Below are 12,313 nucleotides of genomic sequence, written 5' to 3'. Positions count from 1 at the left end.
GGAAAATCTTATCGTGGCTTATGGTATTACCTTCCGACATGAACTGGAGGAGGAACTGTATTAATGAACTTACATTGTAAAGATTCCTGTGCCATGTAAGACAGTGTGTTTTTGGGTTTATAAGATGCAGAGGAGGGGTATGACCTTGGGAGCTGAGAAATTCACTGGTGTCTGCTGTTTATACCTGGGAGGCTGAGTTTTGGTGTGTGGCACGATCTGCTGTAGTGTTGGTGATCACAGGGCCTGGAGAGGCTGAATCATCAGAAAAGCAGCGTAAACAAGGGCTAGCCCAGCAGTTCTCATGGCTCCCAGACTGCACCCCAGGGGTGACAACCAATCAGACTCATACCCTCTGGAGCCCTAATTTGAACACAAGGCACCTATGATGAAAATATGGGGATAGGGACAGTAGCCCGAACAGGAGATCCAGATGTAGCAGTTGTTTGATTCCTTTACCATGATGTTCTCACCCAATCAGTGCACACCTACCTAAAATGCCAGCATTTTGAAATGGCCCCAGTACAACAGATCAGGCAAATTCCATGGCTGTTCCCTCATAAAATGTGGGATACCATGGACGATGAATTCCAAGAAATTTTACCACAGGGAGAGGTGAAGGAATCACACAGTCAGCAGAGAAGTCCCATTGTACTAGTTCTGACCCAGGATATCGTAACCCGTTTCTGCACCAATTTGTGAAAGATCAACACATTATTGAAATTTGATGTATCCCTGATGCAGAGAGTAGATTAACTATTAAAACAGTTGGTAGCTCTCAGATATATATTCAATTTTAGACATCACAAATGCACACTGGCAAATACCATTGATGTCAGAATCCTGGGAGAAGAAAGCCTTTTACATGCATTTCAGCTTGCATCAATTCAGGATCATGTAATTTGGTCACGACAGGGTGGCACTGATTTTTCAGATGCGAATGGAATGGCTATTACACCTGCATGGGTGGTATGCAGCGGTACAATGCTACCATCAACTGAAATGTGTTTTTGGCCCCCAATCTTGTGGCAGTGTTCCCACAGAGTGCAGGTGGCAGTGCACTACACACAGGAAAGAAATCTATCACCTTTTGCTGCACTGAACAGTTTGCAAACTGCATTTTGCTCTGTAAATCTGAGCCCCTGTTATTGGCAAATCATTTCTTCATTCCCGGGGGGGCTCTCAGGCTGCAGTTCTCTAGGGTCTATTTTCTGTTTTTCCTGCTGCTCACAGAGTCCAGGGAATTCTACAGGAGTCCTGGCCAACCTGACAGTTCGATGGGAGTGTTCAGGGGGATCTTAAAGGTCACTGTGCAGCATGTGAAATGTCAGACATGTGACATTCATACGCTGATTCTCAAGCCTCTGCCTTGCAGTAGCCGTAAGGAGATTTCCTTTCTCTGCTGAGCGGGATTTCGGTGACTTGCCTGTTTCTGCATTAAGGTTAGTGCTGAGGGCTCAGGGAGGGTTCCAGGGTTCAAGTCAAGAACCATCTGAGCAGGAATTCACCAGCAGGGTGACTTGAATTGTTTAGTGCTCTCGGAAAACACCCAAGGGATTTACCTGGTGAAATTGGAACTACAAATGTATTGGAAAGAGTTTAGACAAATATTGCTTTTTAAATTTATTTCCTTTTCTCTTACTGTGTCCTTCTATCTATCTCAGTAACTTCCTTTTTTTGTGCTGTGTGGTTTTTCCTTTGGTTCACTCAAGTTTTCCAATTCAGCAACGTCACTGCCCTGTTAGGAAGTGCTGCCAAAGCCTCTGCAGTGAGTATCTGTGCAACCAGATGTTTCACAACAAGCATGGGCCACACACTGGCTATATTCTGCTCTCACATTCTGTCTTCACTGGGTCACTCCAGATTGACACTGGCCTCTCTGAGAGCAAAATCAGGGGCCCTGTGTTTTGAAATTCCCAACTTTCATTCTCGGTCTCAGAACACCACATGAACTGGGGGTTTCCTTCAGAAACTTTCATCACCCTAACAGAATAGCACTCTGTGCAGCAGGACCCAAAGCCATGATTTTCACAGCCGGGAGCTAAAAGTTAAACATTCAGGGTGAATCTGGTCCCCTTTGAGATCAAAGGCCAAATTCCCAACAGATCCAGGAGTTTACCCTAAATCCACATGTAGTGACTTAAATAAATGCCCTGATTTACATCAGCCATGAGCCTCCAGTGACTTCATCTGGAGTCGTCCGGTGGCCTCTTAGGACTGGTGAGCTTGTTTGGACCCAAGAAGAACTGACAGGAGAGCATGTCTTGTAAAGTCTCAGGGGAAAGTTTATGATCTGCTGAAAGTCATGTCTCTATCCATACATGTGTATCATTAATGAATATGAAGTTATGAGAATTGTGCTGTATGGTGGTCACTAAAACATGCTTTAAGTTGGGGAATAAGCTAGATATTAGCTCTCCAGAGGCAACAGCAAGGAAAGTAACCAGTGCCGGGGCAGGGTGTCAAACAACCCATCAACAGCGATTGTTCAGTAAGGAAGCTCCAATGTAATGATTCACGTGCATGAAGCCCCAGAAAGGGAATTTCTCAACCTTGCTTGGAGAGACTCAGGAAAGCCCCCCAGACATGCCAGTACTTGTGCTCCCCAAGCACATGGACTGAGGCTATAAAACAGACATATGGGCACATCTGGGCCCTTCTCCTGCCCCCACTGAGAAGAAGACAAGACTCCAACAGGGGAGATTGTCCCAGGTTTAAGGAACAAACCTGTATATTAAGGACTGCAGTATCCAGTGGGGTGAGAAAAATGCTTAATCTAGATTTGCCCAGTCTAGTAGGGTTGAGTTTAGGCTGCATGCTTATATTTTATTTTATTTTATTTTATTTTGGTAACCACTCTGACTTTTTGCCTATCACTGAATATCACTTAAAATCTATCTTTGTAGTTAATAAATTTGTTTGTTTATTCTACCTGAAGCAGTGCGTTTGGTTTGAAGTGTGACAGAGACTCCCGTTGGGATAACAAGCCTGGGACATCTCAATTTCTTTGTTACATTGACAAACTCATATAAGCTTGCAGTGTCCAGTGGGCATAACTGGACACTGCAAGACAGAGGTTCCTAGGGTGTGTCTGGGACCGAAGATATTGGCTAGTGTCATTCACTTGCACAATCCAACGAGCAGCTTACATGCCAGAGACTGTGCATGAACAGAGCAGGAGTGGGAGTTCTCACAGCTGAGCAGGGTAAGGCTGGCTCCCAGAGTCAAGGACTGGAGTGACCTTGCAGATCACCAGTCCAGATAATACCAGAGGATTGTCACAGGAGCACAGAGAGGCGTGCTACTGAAATTTATTTGTTCTTTGTGATTTTTGGTCCAAGGCCAGTGTTGGCACCTTTTCTGGTACAGAGTGTGTTTGGGGAGTTTCAGGGTCTCTTTGCCTTGGCAAGCCTCAGAACTGCAGTTTGGGTGTCACAACCTTTTCTCAGTTTTGTTTCCAGTTCTTGTTATTGTTATGTTTCAGAGTAACAGCCGTGTTAGTCTGTATTCACAAAAAGAAAAGGAGTACTTGTGGCACCTTAGAGACTAACCAATTTATTTGAGCATAAGCTTTCGTGAGCTACAGCTGAAGTGAGCTGTAGCTCACGAAAGCTTATGCTCAAATAAATTGGTTAGTCTCTAAGGTGCCACAAGTCCTCCTTTTCTTGTTGTTGTTATGTAACTTCAGGCACTTCACTGGTAGAAATAAACACTGATATTTTTGTGACACTGTACCCCATATTGTTCACAGTGATATTATTATATGATTAAATGATTAAAGGATAATTATGATACAGGTTATGCAAGATGGGTCATGTAAGATGTCATTGGAAAAGTTATGACTTTCTGAATATGATTATCCTATTTGTATGCATGTATGGCTTTTGTCTGAAGTTCTGAATATGACTATGTATCTGTATTTCAAGTACAGTTACACCTGGGTAACACCCACTAGGCAAAATGGTTTCAGTCTAGACAGCTGGTTGGGAAGGGCCTATTCAGGGCAATGAGCTATTAGGGAAAACAATAGGCCTTAGGAGAAACTTATCTCCTACCTGATGAGCCTTCCTGAGAACCCTTCAGATAGCCTATATGTAATGGATGCTATGACTCTACAAGGCCATGTGACCAGGCCACATAACTCTGGACTCCACCTTGGGGAGTCTGTACTTTTCCCACAGACTGGTTTGGGAACTGAGTTTTGAAACAAAGGTTTTCCACCCTATGCTAAAGCTATATAAGGCAGGGAGTGATATCATCAGTGGTTCTTCGCTCCCCACTCAAGAGGACTCCTAGACATAGGCGGCGAGTTATATGGGCTCATGGCACCAGGAATATTCAGAGCTGGGGGCCCTGCTCCAGCAATATTTGGAGCTGGGTCTCTCCGCCAGCCCTGCCTGAAGGGGGCCCCGGCCCACCCCTGCCAACCCCCCCACCGATGCGACCCCCCCCCCTGGCCCCTGTGGCCCTGGAGTGCCCTGTGCCCCTCCCCGAAGTGTTCCTGCCACGGGAAGGAAAGCTTGCCTGCCTGCTTGCAGGTGCAGCTGTTATCTATGGTAACAAGAGATCCCAGCAGCAGTTTGAGGCAGGCAGCTGACTGCTGAACTGGGGTAGAGGGAAGGGGAGGAAGCACCCACGTGCTTGGCAGCCCTCTTCCCCCCCCCCACCCCCCCACCAGGAGAAGATGCCTAGGGGGCTTCCGGGAGACCTGATCATCCTGAGGAGAACCTCACTCACCTGAGCTGCTGCTGGGGCTTCGGTGAGTATTTGATCCTGTGATCTGCCCCTCTCCCCCCCGCCACTCCGCAGCCACCACTCCTGCCCCACACTGGGCAAGGGGCAGCGCCATCTCCCACCCGCAGTGAGGCTAGGGTGAAGGGCAGCAGGCTGCAGCAGGGGAGGAAGGAAGCTACATGTGATGGCAGTCCCCTCCCCCCTCCAGCACCCACCCACCCATGGCGGGGGGCTTCCTGAACCTGAGCAGCTGGGGCTTTGGTGAATTTTGTGACACCCTGATCTCCCCCCACCCCGCAGCCACCACTCCTGCCCCACACTGGGCAATGGGCAGCCCCATCCCCAGTGAGGCTACGGGCAGGAGCAGCAGCATGGGAGGCCACACATAATGGCAGCCCCCACCCCTATACCCACCATAGGGGAGGTGAGGGAGCTGCCCCTTGCCCAGTGTGAGGCCCTAGAAACGCATGCAGAGTGAGTGTGCTGGGGGGGGGAAGAGGAGGGTCCCTCACCCGGAGCTCGCTGCTGCCGGTGGGGAGGGGGGGGAAGTCCTCTCTGACCCTAGCCCTGGGACAGCCAGTCTGCACCCCAAGCTCCTCGTCCCCAGCCCTGCCCCACTCCAGAGACTGCACCCCCAGCACCCCAACCCTGAATCCCAGCCTTGAGCCCCATCCTCAGTGTGAACTGCTCATCCCCAGCCCCACCCCAGAGCCCTCACCTGAGGGGAAAACACATACAACTTAAATTTGGCGATCATTTTGGGGTATGATCGTGTTTAGCACAATACTTGATTATTTTACACCCTTTAAAGTATATAATTGGTTGTATACAGGTGTTATGAAGTGGGAATGTTCTTAATGCTTTCTCTGAATACTGTGTGGGTGCCTCAGTTTCCTCTATGCACTTCTTAAGAATCTAGGTGGTGGGATAAGGGGGTGTGATTGTTGCAGAGCCCTAGAGAGCAGGTGTGATGCTGTCTACAGAGAGAATGGCCGACACTCTGTCTCCTGGCAACTGATGGCCTGGGCCCAGCCCCTGCAAGGTGCTAACTGAAAGTGTTGGAGAACAAAGAGATCAGGTGGCCTCTTTGTCCAGAAAAGACACAAAAAGGTCAGAGGAGGGGCCGGAGGCAGTGTCAGATTGGGGCTGGCTGGGGAAACGGGGAGAGGCCCAGAAGCTGGGTCTGGGCTCCCCACCCCCCAAGTTGGAACTGACTGAGGGGTCCTGTTTTCTGAACCTACAACAAGCTCTGTTTTATACTGTGTTCCTTCTGTTTTACCAGCTGCCTGAGAGTCACGTCTGACAGTGGAGTTGGGGTGCAGGTCCCTCTGGCTTCCCCCAGAGCCCCGCCTGGGTGGACGCGCTGCAAGAGGTTCACGGTGTGGCAGACAGCAGCACACTGGCTCTCTAGGGCTCTAGAAAAATCACACACCCTTATCCCACCACCTAGATCCCTAAGAAATTCATAGGGGAAACTGAGACACACACACAGTATTCAGAGGAAATATTAAGAATATTCCCACTTCGTCACAACAGTTATGACAAATGTATAATATATTGAAGTAGGCAAATGCTGCTTCTGACTTTCCACTTTTAATTGACCCTTGAAATCTTCTGGCACCGGCAAGTTGTAGCTTCATTTTATCCCAGCAACAAATTCTTGATCTGTAGGACCACTAACAATCAACAACCCTAATCCTATATTTGTTTTAATTTTAGAGAAAGTATTTGCTTTTGAGGGTTGTTGATCAAAGAGTGCTTGGTTGCTTCCATATTCAAAAGAGTATTAATAACCTTGATATTCTTAGTTAAATATTTTTTCTTACGATAGTGATATTGTGCAATAAAGAGAAACTGTTAAACACTTACAGTTTCCAGTCCATTTTTACATTATTTAATAAAATATATATTGGCTTACAGGGTGGGTGGGCAGGTGGGGAGAGAGGGGGACCATTCTGGGCACCACCAAAAATTATACAAACCTGCCGCCCCTGCTCCTAGATTGTTAATAATTAAAAAGCATTTACTGTACTATTTGTTATAAAGCGTGTAACCCCCCTCTCTTTGCTTCTCTCCCTTCATAGGCAACGTGAGCATTTCTTAGTTGTATCAACACATCGACCACTTCATGGCAGCTTTCAACCTCACCCCCTCTGACCCTTCAACATTCCTCCTAACGGGCATTCCAGGCCTGGAAGCTGCTCAAGTCTGGATTTCCATCCCTTTCTCCATGTTCTACATTATCGGACTGTTGGGAAATGTCATGCTTCTGTCTGTTGTAGGCAAAGAGCAGACCCTGCACAAGCCAATGTACCTGCTGCTCTGCATGCTGGCGCTTACAGACATCGCCACACCTACCTTCATCATGCCAAAGGCACTGTGTATATTTTGGTTCAATTTGAAAGACATTACTGTGGCTGGATGCCTCACCCAGATGTTCTTCCTCCACATGGTTTCTGTTATGCACTCATCCACCCTCGTGACAATGGCCTTCGATCGCTACGTCGCCATATGTAACCCTCTGAGATATGGCACCATCCTTAGCAATGCACAAATAGCTAAGCTAGGGCTTGTAGGTTTGATAAGAGCTGTTCTCTTCATTCTGCCCCTACCCCTGCTCCTGAGTCAGCAGCCATTCTGTGCAAATCACATTATCCCCCACACACAATGTGAGCACATAGCTGTGGTGAAGATGGCGTGTGGGGACATCACAGTCTCCAGGATCTATGGCTGGGTACTAATGTTTGTAGTTATGGGGTTTGACCTGACGCTCATTGCCCTGTCCTACATTCTGATCATCAGGGCCATCCTCAGAATCTCATCTAAGAAAGCCCACCAAAAAGCCCTCAACACATGCACAGTCCACATCTGTGTGATACTAACATATTACACCCCAGGCCTCTTCTCCAACCTGACACATCGGTTCAGTCAAGGCATCACTCCCCACATTCACATCATCTTGGCAGACCTCTATCTCCTCCTCCCTCCCATGCTCAACCCTATAATTTATGGGGTCAAAACCAAAGAGCTTCGTGACAAAGTAAGTAAATACACCTGCAGAAGGTGATCGCCTGGGGCCACTGACTTTAAACCTGTGTGACAAGAGGGGAAAAGCATATCCCCTGGTTAATCCAGGGTACCCAGTCCCAGTTTGGTTGAGCTCAGCATTGTGGAAGTTCACAGTCAGAGAAGTTCCTCCCAACCAATATCTTACCACTCCGTCACCAAGCACTGCTGTCTCCATTGCTGAGTTTCATCTCTCTGACCATCACCTGACCTCTTTCATTGTCACCCATCAGCCTCCAAGCTCACACACCCTGTTACTCAGTCTTTCCATGACTCTAAGGCAGGGGTCCCCAACGCGGTGCCTGGGGGTGCAATGGCGCCCGCCGAGGCAGTTGTGTCCGCCCGCAGGACACCACACCGCCGAAATGCCACCACCGAGAGCAGCCACCAAAGAACTGCCCATGTTGCCATTTCTTGGCGGTATTTTGGTGGTGATGCTGCTTCTGTGACGCTTCTTGCCACTGCAGCTTCTTGGTGGCATTTTGGCGACGGGGTGTCTGGTGCCCATCAAAGTCTTCTGGGAATGGGAATATGCTATTCCCAAAGAAAAGTTGGGGACCACTGCTCTAAGGCCTACACTACTGCAGTAAGTTGGCCTACTCTACACAACTCCAGCTATGTGAATAACCGTAGCTGGAGTTGACATATCTTAGGTCAAGTTACTGTGAGGTCTACACTGCGAGGGGGTTGCTGGGAAAAAATCTCCTATCGACTTACCTTACTTTTCTCTTTGTGGGTAGAGTTGACTACAGACTACAGAGGTTGACTACAGAGGGATCTGCAGTCAATTTGGCGGGTCTCAGAGAGTCGATCCCAGCTGTAGTGTAGACCTACCCTAAGACTACCTTAAGATGATGTAGCATTTTCATGAAAAGTGGTTTTCTATTAGTCCCTGTGTGGTCAGGGGTCTTCTTCAGTTTTATGAACAGAAACAACACTTTCAGATAGCCAAACAAAAAACAAAAGAAACAGCAATGCTGAACTTCTTTATCATATGTAGAGTGATCCGGTGAGCAAAATTTACCTGATTTTTCTATTTTGAATACATCAGGAAACCTGAAGGATAATCCTAATATTTCATTTGGGAAGTCCTAATACAGGAGAACTGCAGTAGCAATTAAGGACATTCTACTAGAGCTTGTTTGTGAGAGTTTCCTGTGCTATTTTATTATGGGGTTAGAGCAGTAAATCTGACATAGGTTCAAGAGGCCAAATAAACAATTTCATAAGAAATGAAAGCTTGGTTAAGCAATTGACTACACAATTGATCAACTGACTGTATCAATCACTCCTTCGTCTCACATTCAATATTTCGACACAATGAAGGCACCCACAGAAATAATTCTTATGAGCAAAAATGCTGATGAAGTCTATGAGACTCCAGTGTTAAACAAATTAATGGAAAATTTTAGTTTTCTTTTTCTCATTGTGCTCCAAATAAAGATTCTGGAAATGGTAAATGCTGGTTCCAAACCTCTACAGTTCAAAGACACACACCTATACAAAACAGCAGTATTACTTCCCAAATCCACTGAACTTGTATCTACATTTCAAATTGAGTTAAATGAAACCAAACATTCAGCAAGTAAATTATCAGGAAAATGGGGAAGAGAAATCAAGTCTGAAGAGAAGTGCTTGAGAAAGGCAAAAACTCAGGGGAGCAGCTCATTTTGTGGTCACCAGGGCGGAGAGCAGACCTGCTACGGCAGCTCCACCGGAGATGAGCTGAGGGAAGGCAGAATCTCCCCCTGAACAGCTGCCCAAATGTCCCTCCCTGAGGGAAGGGAGGGCCTGCTGCAGGGACAGCCTGAGAGGGAAGCATTCATCTCTCATATGAATGCTGGACTTGATTGATCCCCTTTATTTGCTGTTTGGACTACTCCATCAGGGGAGAGCCCTGGGACTGAGCTGGCCATGGGAGGTTGGGCCATACAACAGGAAGAGGCAGTTGCTGCCCGAGAAGACAGGAGAAAGACCTTGTTACATGCAACCACAGTTACCTTGATAACTTTTACTCAATCACCTGAAATTTCCTGGTAGGGAGGGAAATCTCACCCCAGAACGAAACCTGCTTCCTGACAGGTTATCACTGGAGGGTAGCTAATGTGACGCCAATTTTTAAAAAGGGCTCCGGAGGTGATCCTGGCAATTACAGGCTGGTAAGCCTAACTTCAGTACCGCACAAACTGGTTGAAACTATAGAAAGAACAAAATTGTCAGACACATAGATAAACACAATTTTGGGGGGAATAGTCAACATGGTTTTTGTAAAGGGAAAATTATGCCTCACCAATCTACTAGAATTCTTTGAGTCAGACCTCAAAAAATCATAAGATTTGCTTAAAAGCCTCAAAAATAGGTACACTGGGGTTGAAAATGTCTTCTGGGTTCTAGGCCATTAAGTTGCACCTATGACATGTTTTCAAGGTTCCCTCTGTAACCAGAAGGCTGAGAACCAATGTGTTCTTTACAGCTGAGATTCTCACTTAATCCCAGGACTCCAGGAGCTGGGGTATTGAGAAAAACATCAAATATCATGAGACTTGAGATCCAATCATGAGAGATAGCAACACTGTTATGTTGGCAGAGTTGCTCACTGACTGTAGTGCAGGGTGATTGCTGGGGCTGGGGGAGACTGTGTGCTTGTGAACTGTGGAAATAATATGTTCTGAAGCACAAACAGCATGTGTTGGATGACTGTGATGAAGTTGGATGAAGTGGCTAAGAAGCATGAGTACCAACCTCAGGGCAGACTGCTAAGGAGAAGGGCACACGTCCCAAAGTGGTTGTGACTCTATACTTTGATTTCATCAACTAACTATCAGTGTGAACCCCTCAAGAACTACAACAGCCTTACCATGGAGTCAAAGACAGTTGCCTGGGTTCTCTCTGTCTTGCCATCCTTTGTAAGGTAAGCCTGCCTTAGTGATAAATGGTCCCTTACACCAAAAATCACAATATTCAGGTTACTCCCAGTCCCAAAGGACCAGTCACTTACCCCAAATGCACCTCAGATCTCACACCAAAGACACCGCTACAAGAAATTAAAGATTTATTAACCAAGAAAAAGAAGAGAGTTATTTACAAGTTTAGAGCAGGTAAACATACACACAGCAATGAGTTACAGTCTTAGGTTTCAAAAGGAGATAGAAGCTGCTGTAATATGCAAGCTTTGTGTGTCCATTAAGGCTAACTCACTCTAAGCAGCTGGGGATTCCTTCCTTATGCTTAGAAACCTTTGCCCTCTCAGAATCCGAACAGCACAAAGAGAGGCAGTTCCTTCTCAGCAGAGATTTTTAGTCCTTTCCTCCTGAGTTCAAGCTGACGGGATGAGGCCAACTGTGTGTTTCCTCTTCATGGGTGTGGGAGGGAGCAATCAACAAAGTCTTTTGTCCTCTGATGTTCCACAGTGGCTTGTCTGGTATCTCTGGGCCTTTTCTTTTTGGGCAGGAGATGACACCTCTTGGGGATAGCTAGTATCTCACACTTAGGAAAACTTCTCCCCTGATTATGGGGGTTTCCAGTTTCATAGCAAACAATTTTATAGTTAAAGAGCACTTAAATATTATCTTTAACATGGGGTACAGATGTCACCAATAATGCAGGGAGTAACTTAAAAACGTTTCTTAAAGTGTGAACACTAAACACATTTTTATATATCTAATACCTATTTTGACAATACCAACACACAGGTGAGCCAGACTGGTTTCCAGCTATGCATTTGGCAGTGTTCAGTGAGGTCTAGGGGCCTTGGCATGAGCTAGCAACTGGCTTGCCAACATCACAGCATGCTTGGATTTAAATGAGTTTATTGGGGCAGCCAGGAGGACGCTTCCCCCTGGTGTTTCCATTGGAAGCTGGTTTGTTGAGCTGTTTTTATATGTAAACCATAAGGCAGTATCTCCAAGTCATCTTAACATTGTGACAAAGTTTCTCCTCTTCCTTGGTGGGTCCTGTATTTATTGGCAGATTTGCTTACCTCAGAGATTCATGGCAGCCCTCAGTTTGGCCACTTTTGCTAGTGGCTCAAACCTTCTGTCCACTCAGCTAACCTCATCACTGGCCAGCATGGAGGAAACAGAGAAGAATCCCTGCAGTCTCTGTGTCCCACCTAGTGGGTCAGGGACAGGCCAGATCCCTTTCAAATTTAGTCCTTCCCTTCTGGTGTTTCTCACAGACCAGGTCAACTCCTCCTGTATCTGATCAGGAGTTGGGGGGATGGGGGAAACCCAAGCCCACCCTCTACACCGGGTTCCAGCCCAGGGCCCTGTGGATAGTAGCTGTCTACAAAGTTCTCTGTATCAGCTACGTGACAGCTACAATTCCCTGAGCTACTTCCCCATGGCCTTCCCCCAGCACCTTCTTTATCCTTACTGCAGGATCTTCCTCCTGAAGCCTGATCACACTTGAACTCTTCAGTCCTCCAGCAGCATGCCTTCTCACTCGCTGCTCTTTCCACACTTCCCTACTAACTGACGGGAGGTCCTTTTTAAACCGGGTGTCCAGATTATCCTGC

General features: G+C 46.8%; 1 protein-coding gene across 1 annotated transcript; it reads left to right on the top strand.

The window, feature by feature from the left end:
- The first annotated feature begins 6,859 nt into the window (after positions 1-6,859).
- On the top strand, positions 6,860-7,798 carry LOC102939180 (olfactory receptor 52N4). Its single transcript, XM_007053435.3, has one exon. It carries the CDS (start codon positions 6,860-6,862, stop codon positions 7,796-7,798), a length of 939 nt encoding a protein of 312 aa, XP_007053497.3.
- The last annotated feature ends 4,515 nt before the right edge of the window (positions 7,799-12,313 follow it).

Source organism: Chelonia mydas, chromosome 1 (assembly GCF_015237465.2).
Source record: "Chelonia mydas isolate rCheMyd1 chromosome 1, rCheMyd1.pri.v2, whole genome shotgun sequence".
Taxonomy (NCBI): Eukaryota; Metazoa; Chordata; order Testudines; family Cheloniidae; genus Chelonia; species Chelonia mydas.
Note: the sequence above shows the minus strand (reverse complement) of the source record. Positions and strands in the feature narration are given on the sequence as shown.

Bases quoted from the DNA above. Each gene is read 5' to 3' on its own strand.
- LOC102939180 (XM_007053435.3), top strand. From the start codon at position 6,860: ATGGCAGCTTTCAACCTCACCCCCTCTGACCCTTCAACATTCCTCCTA.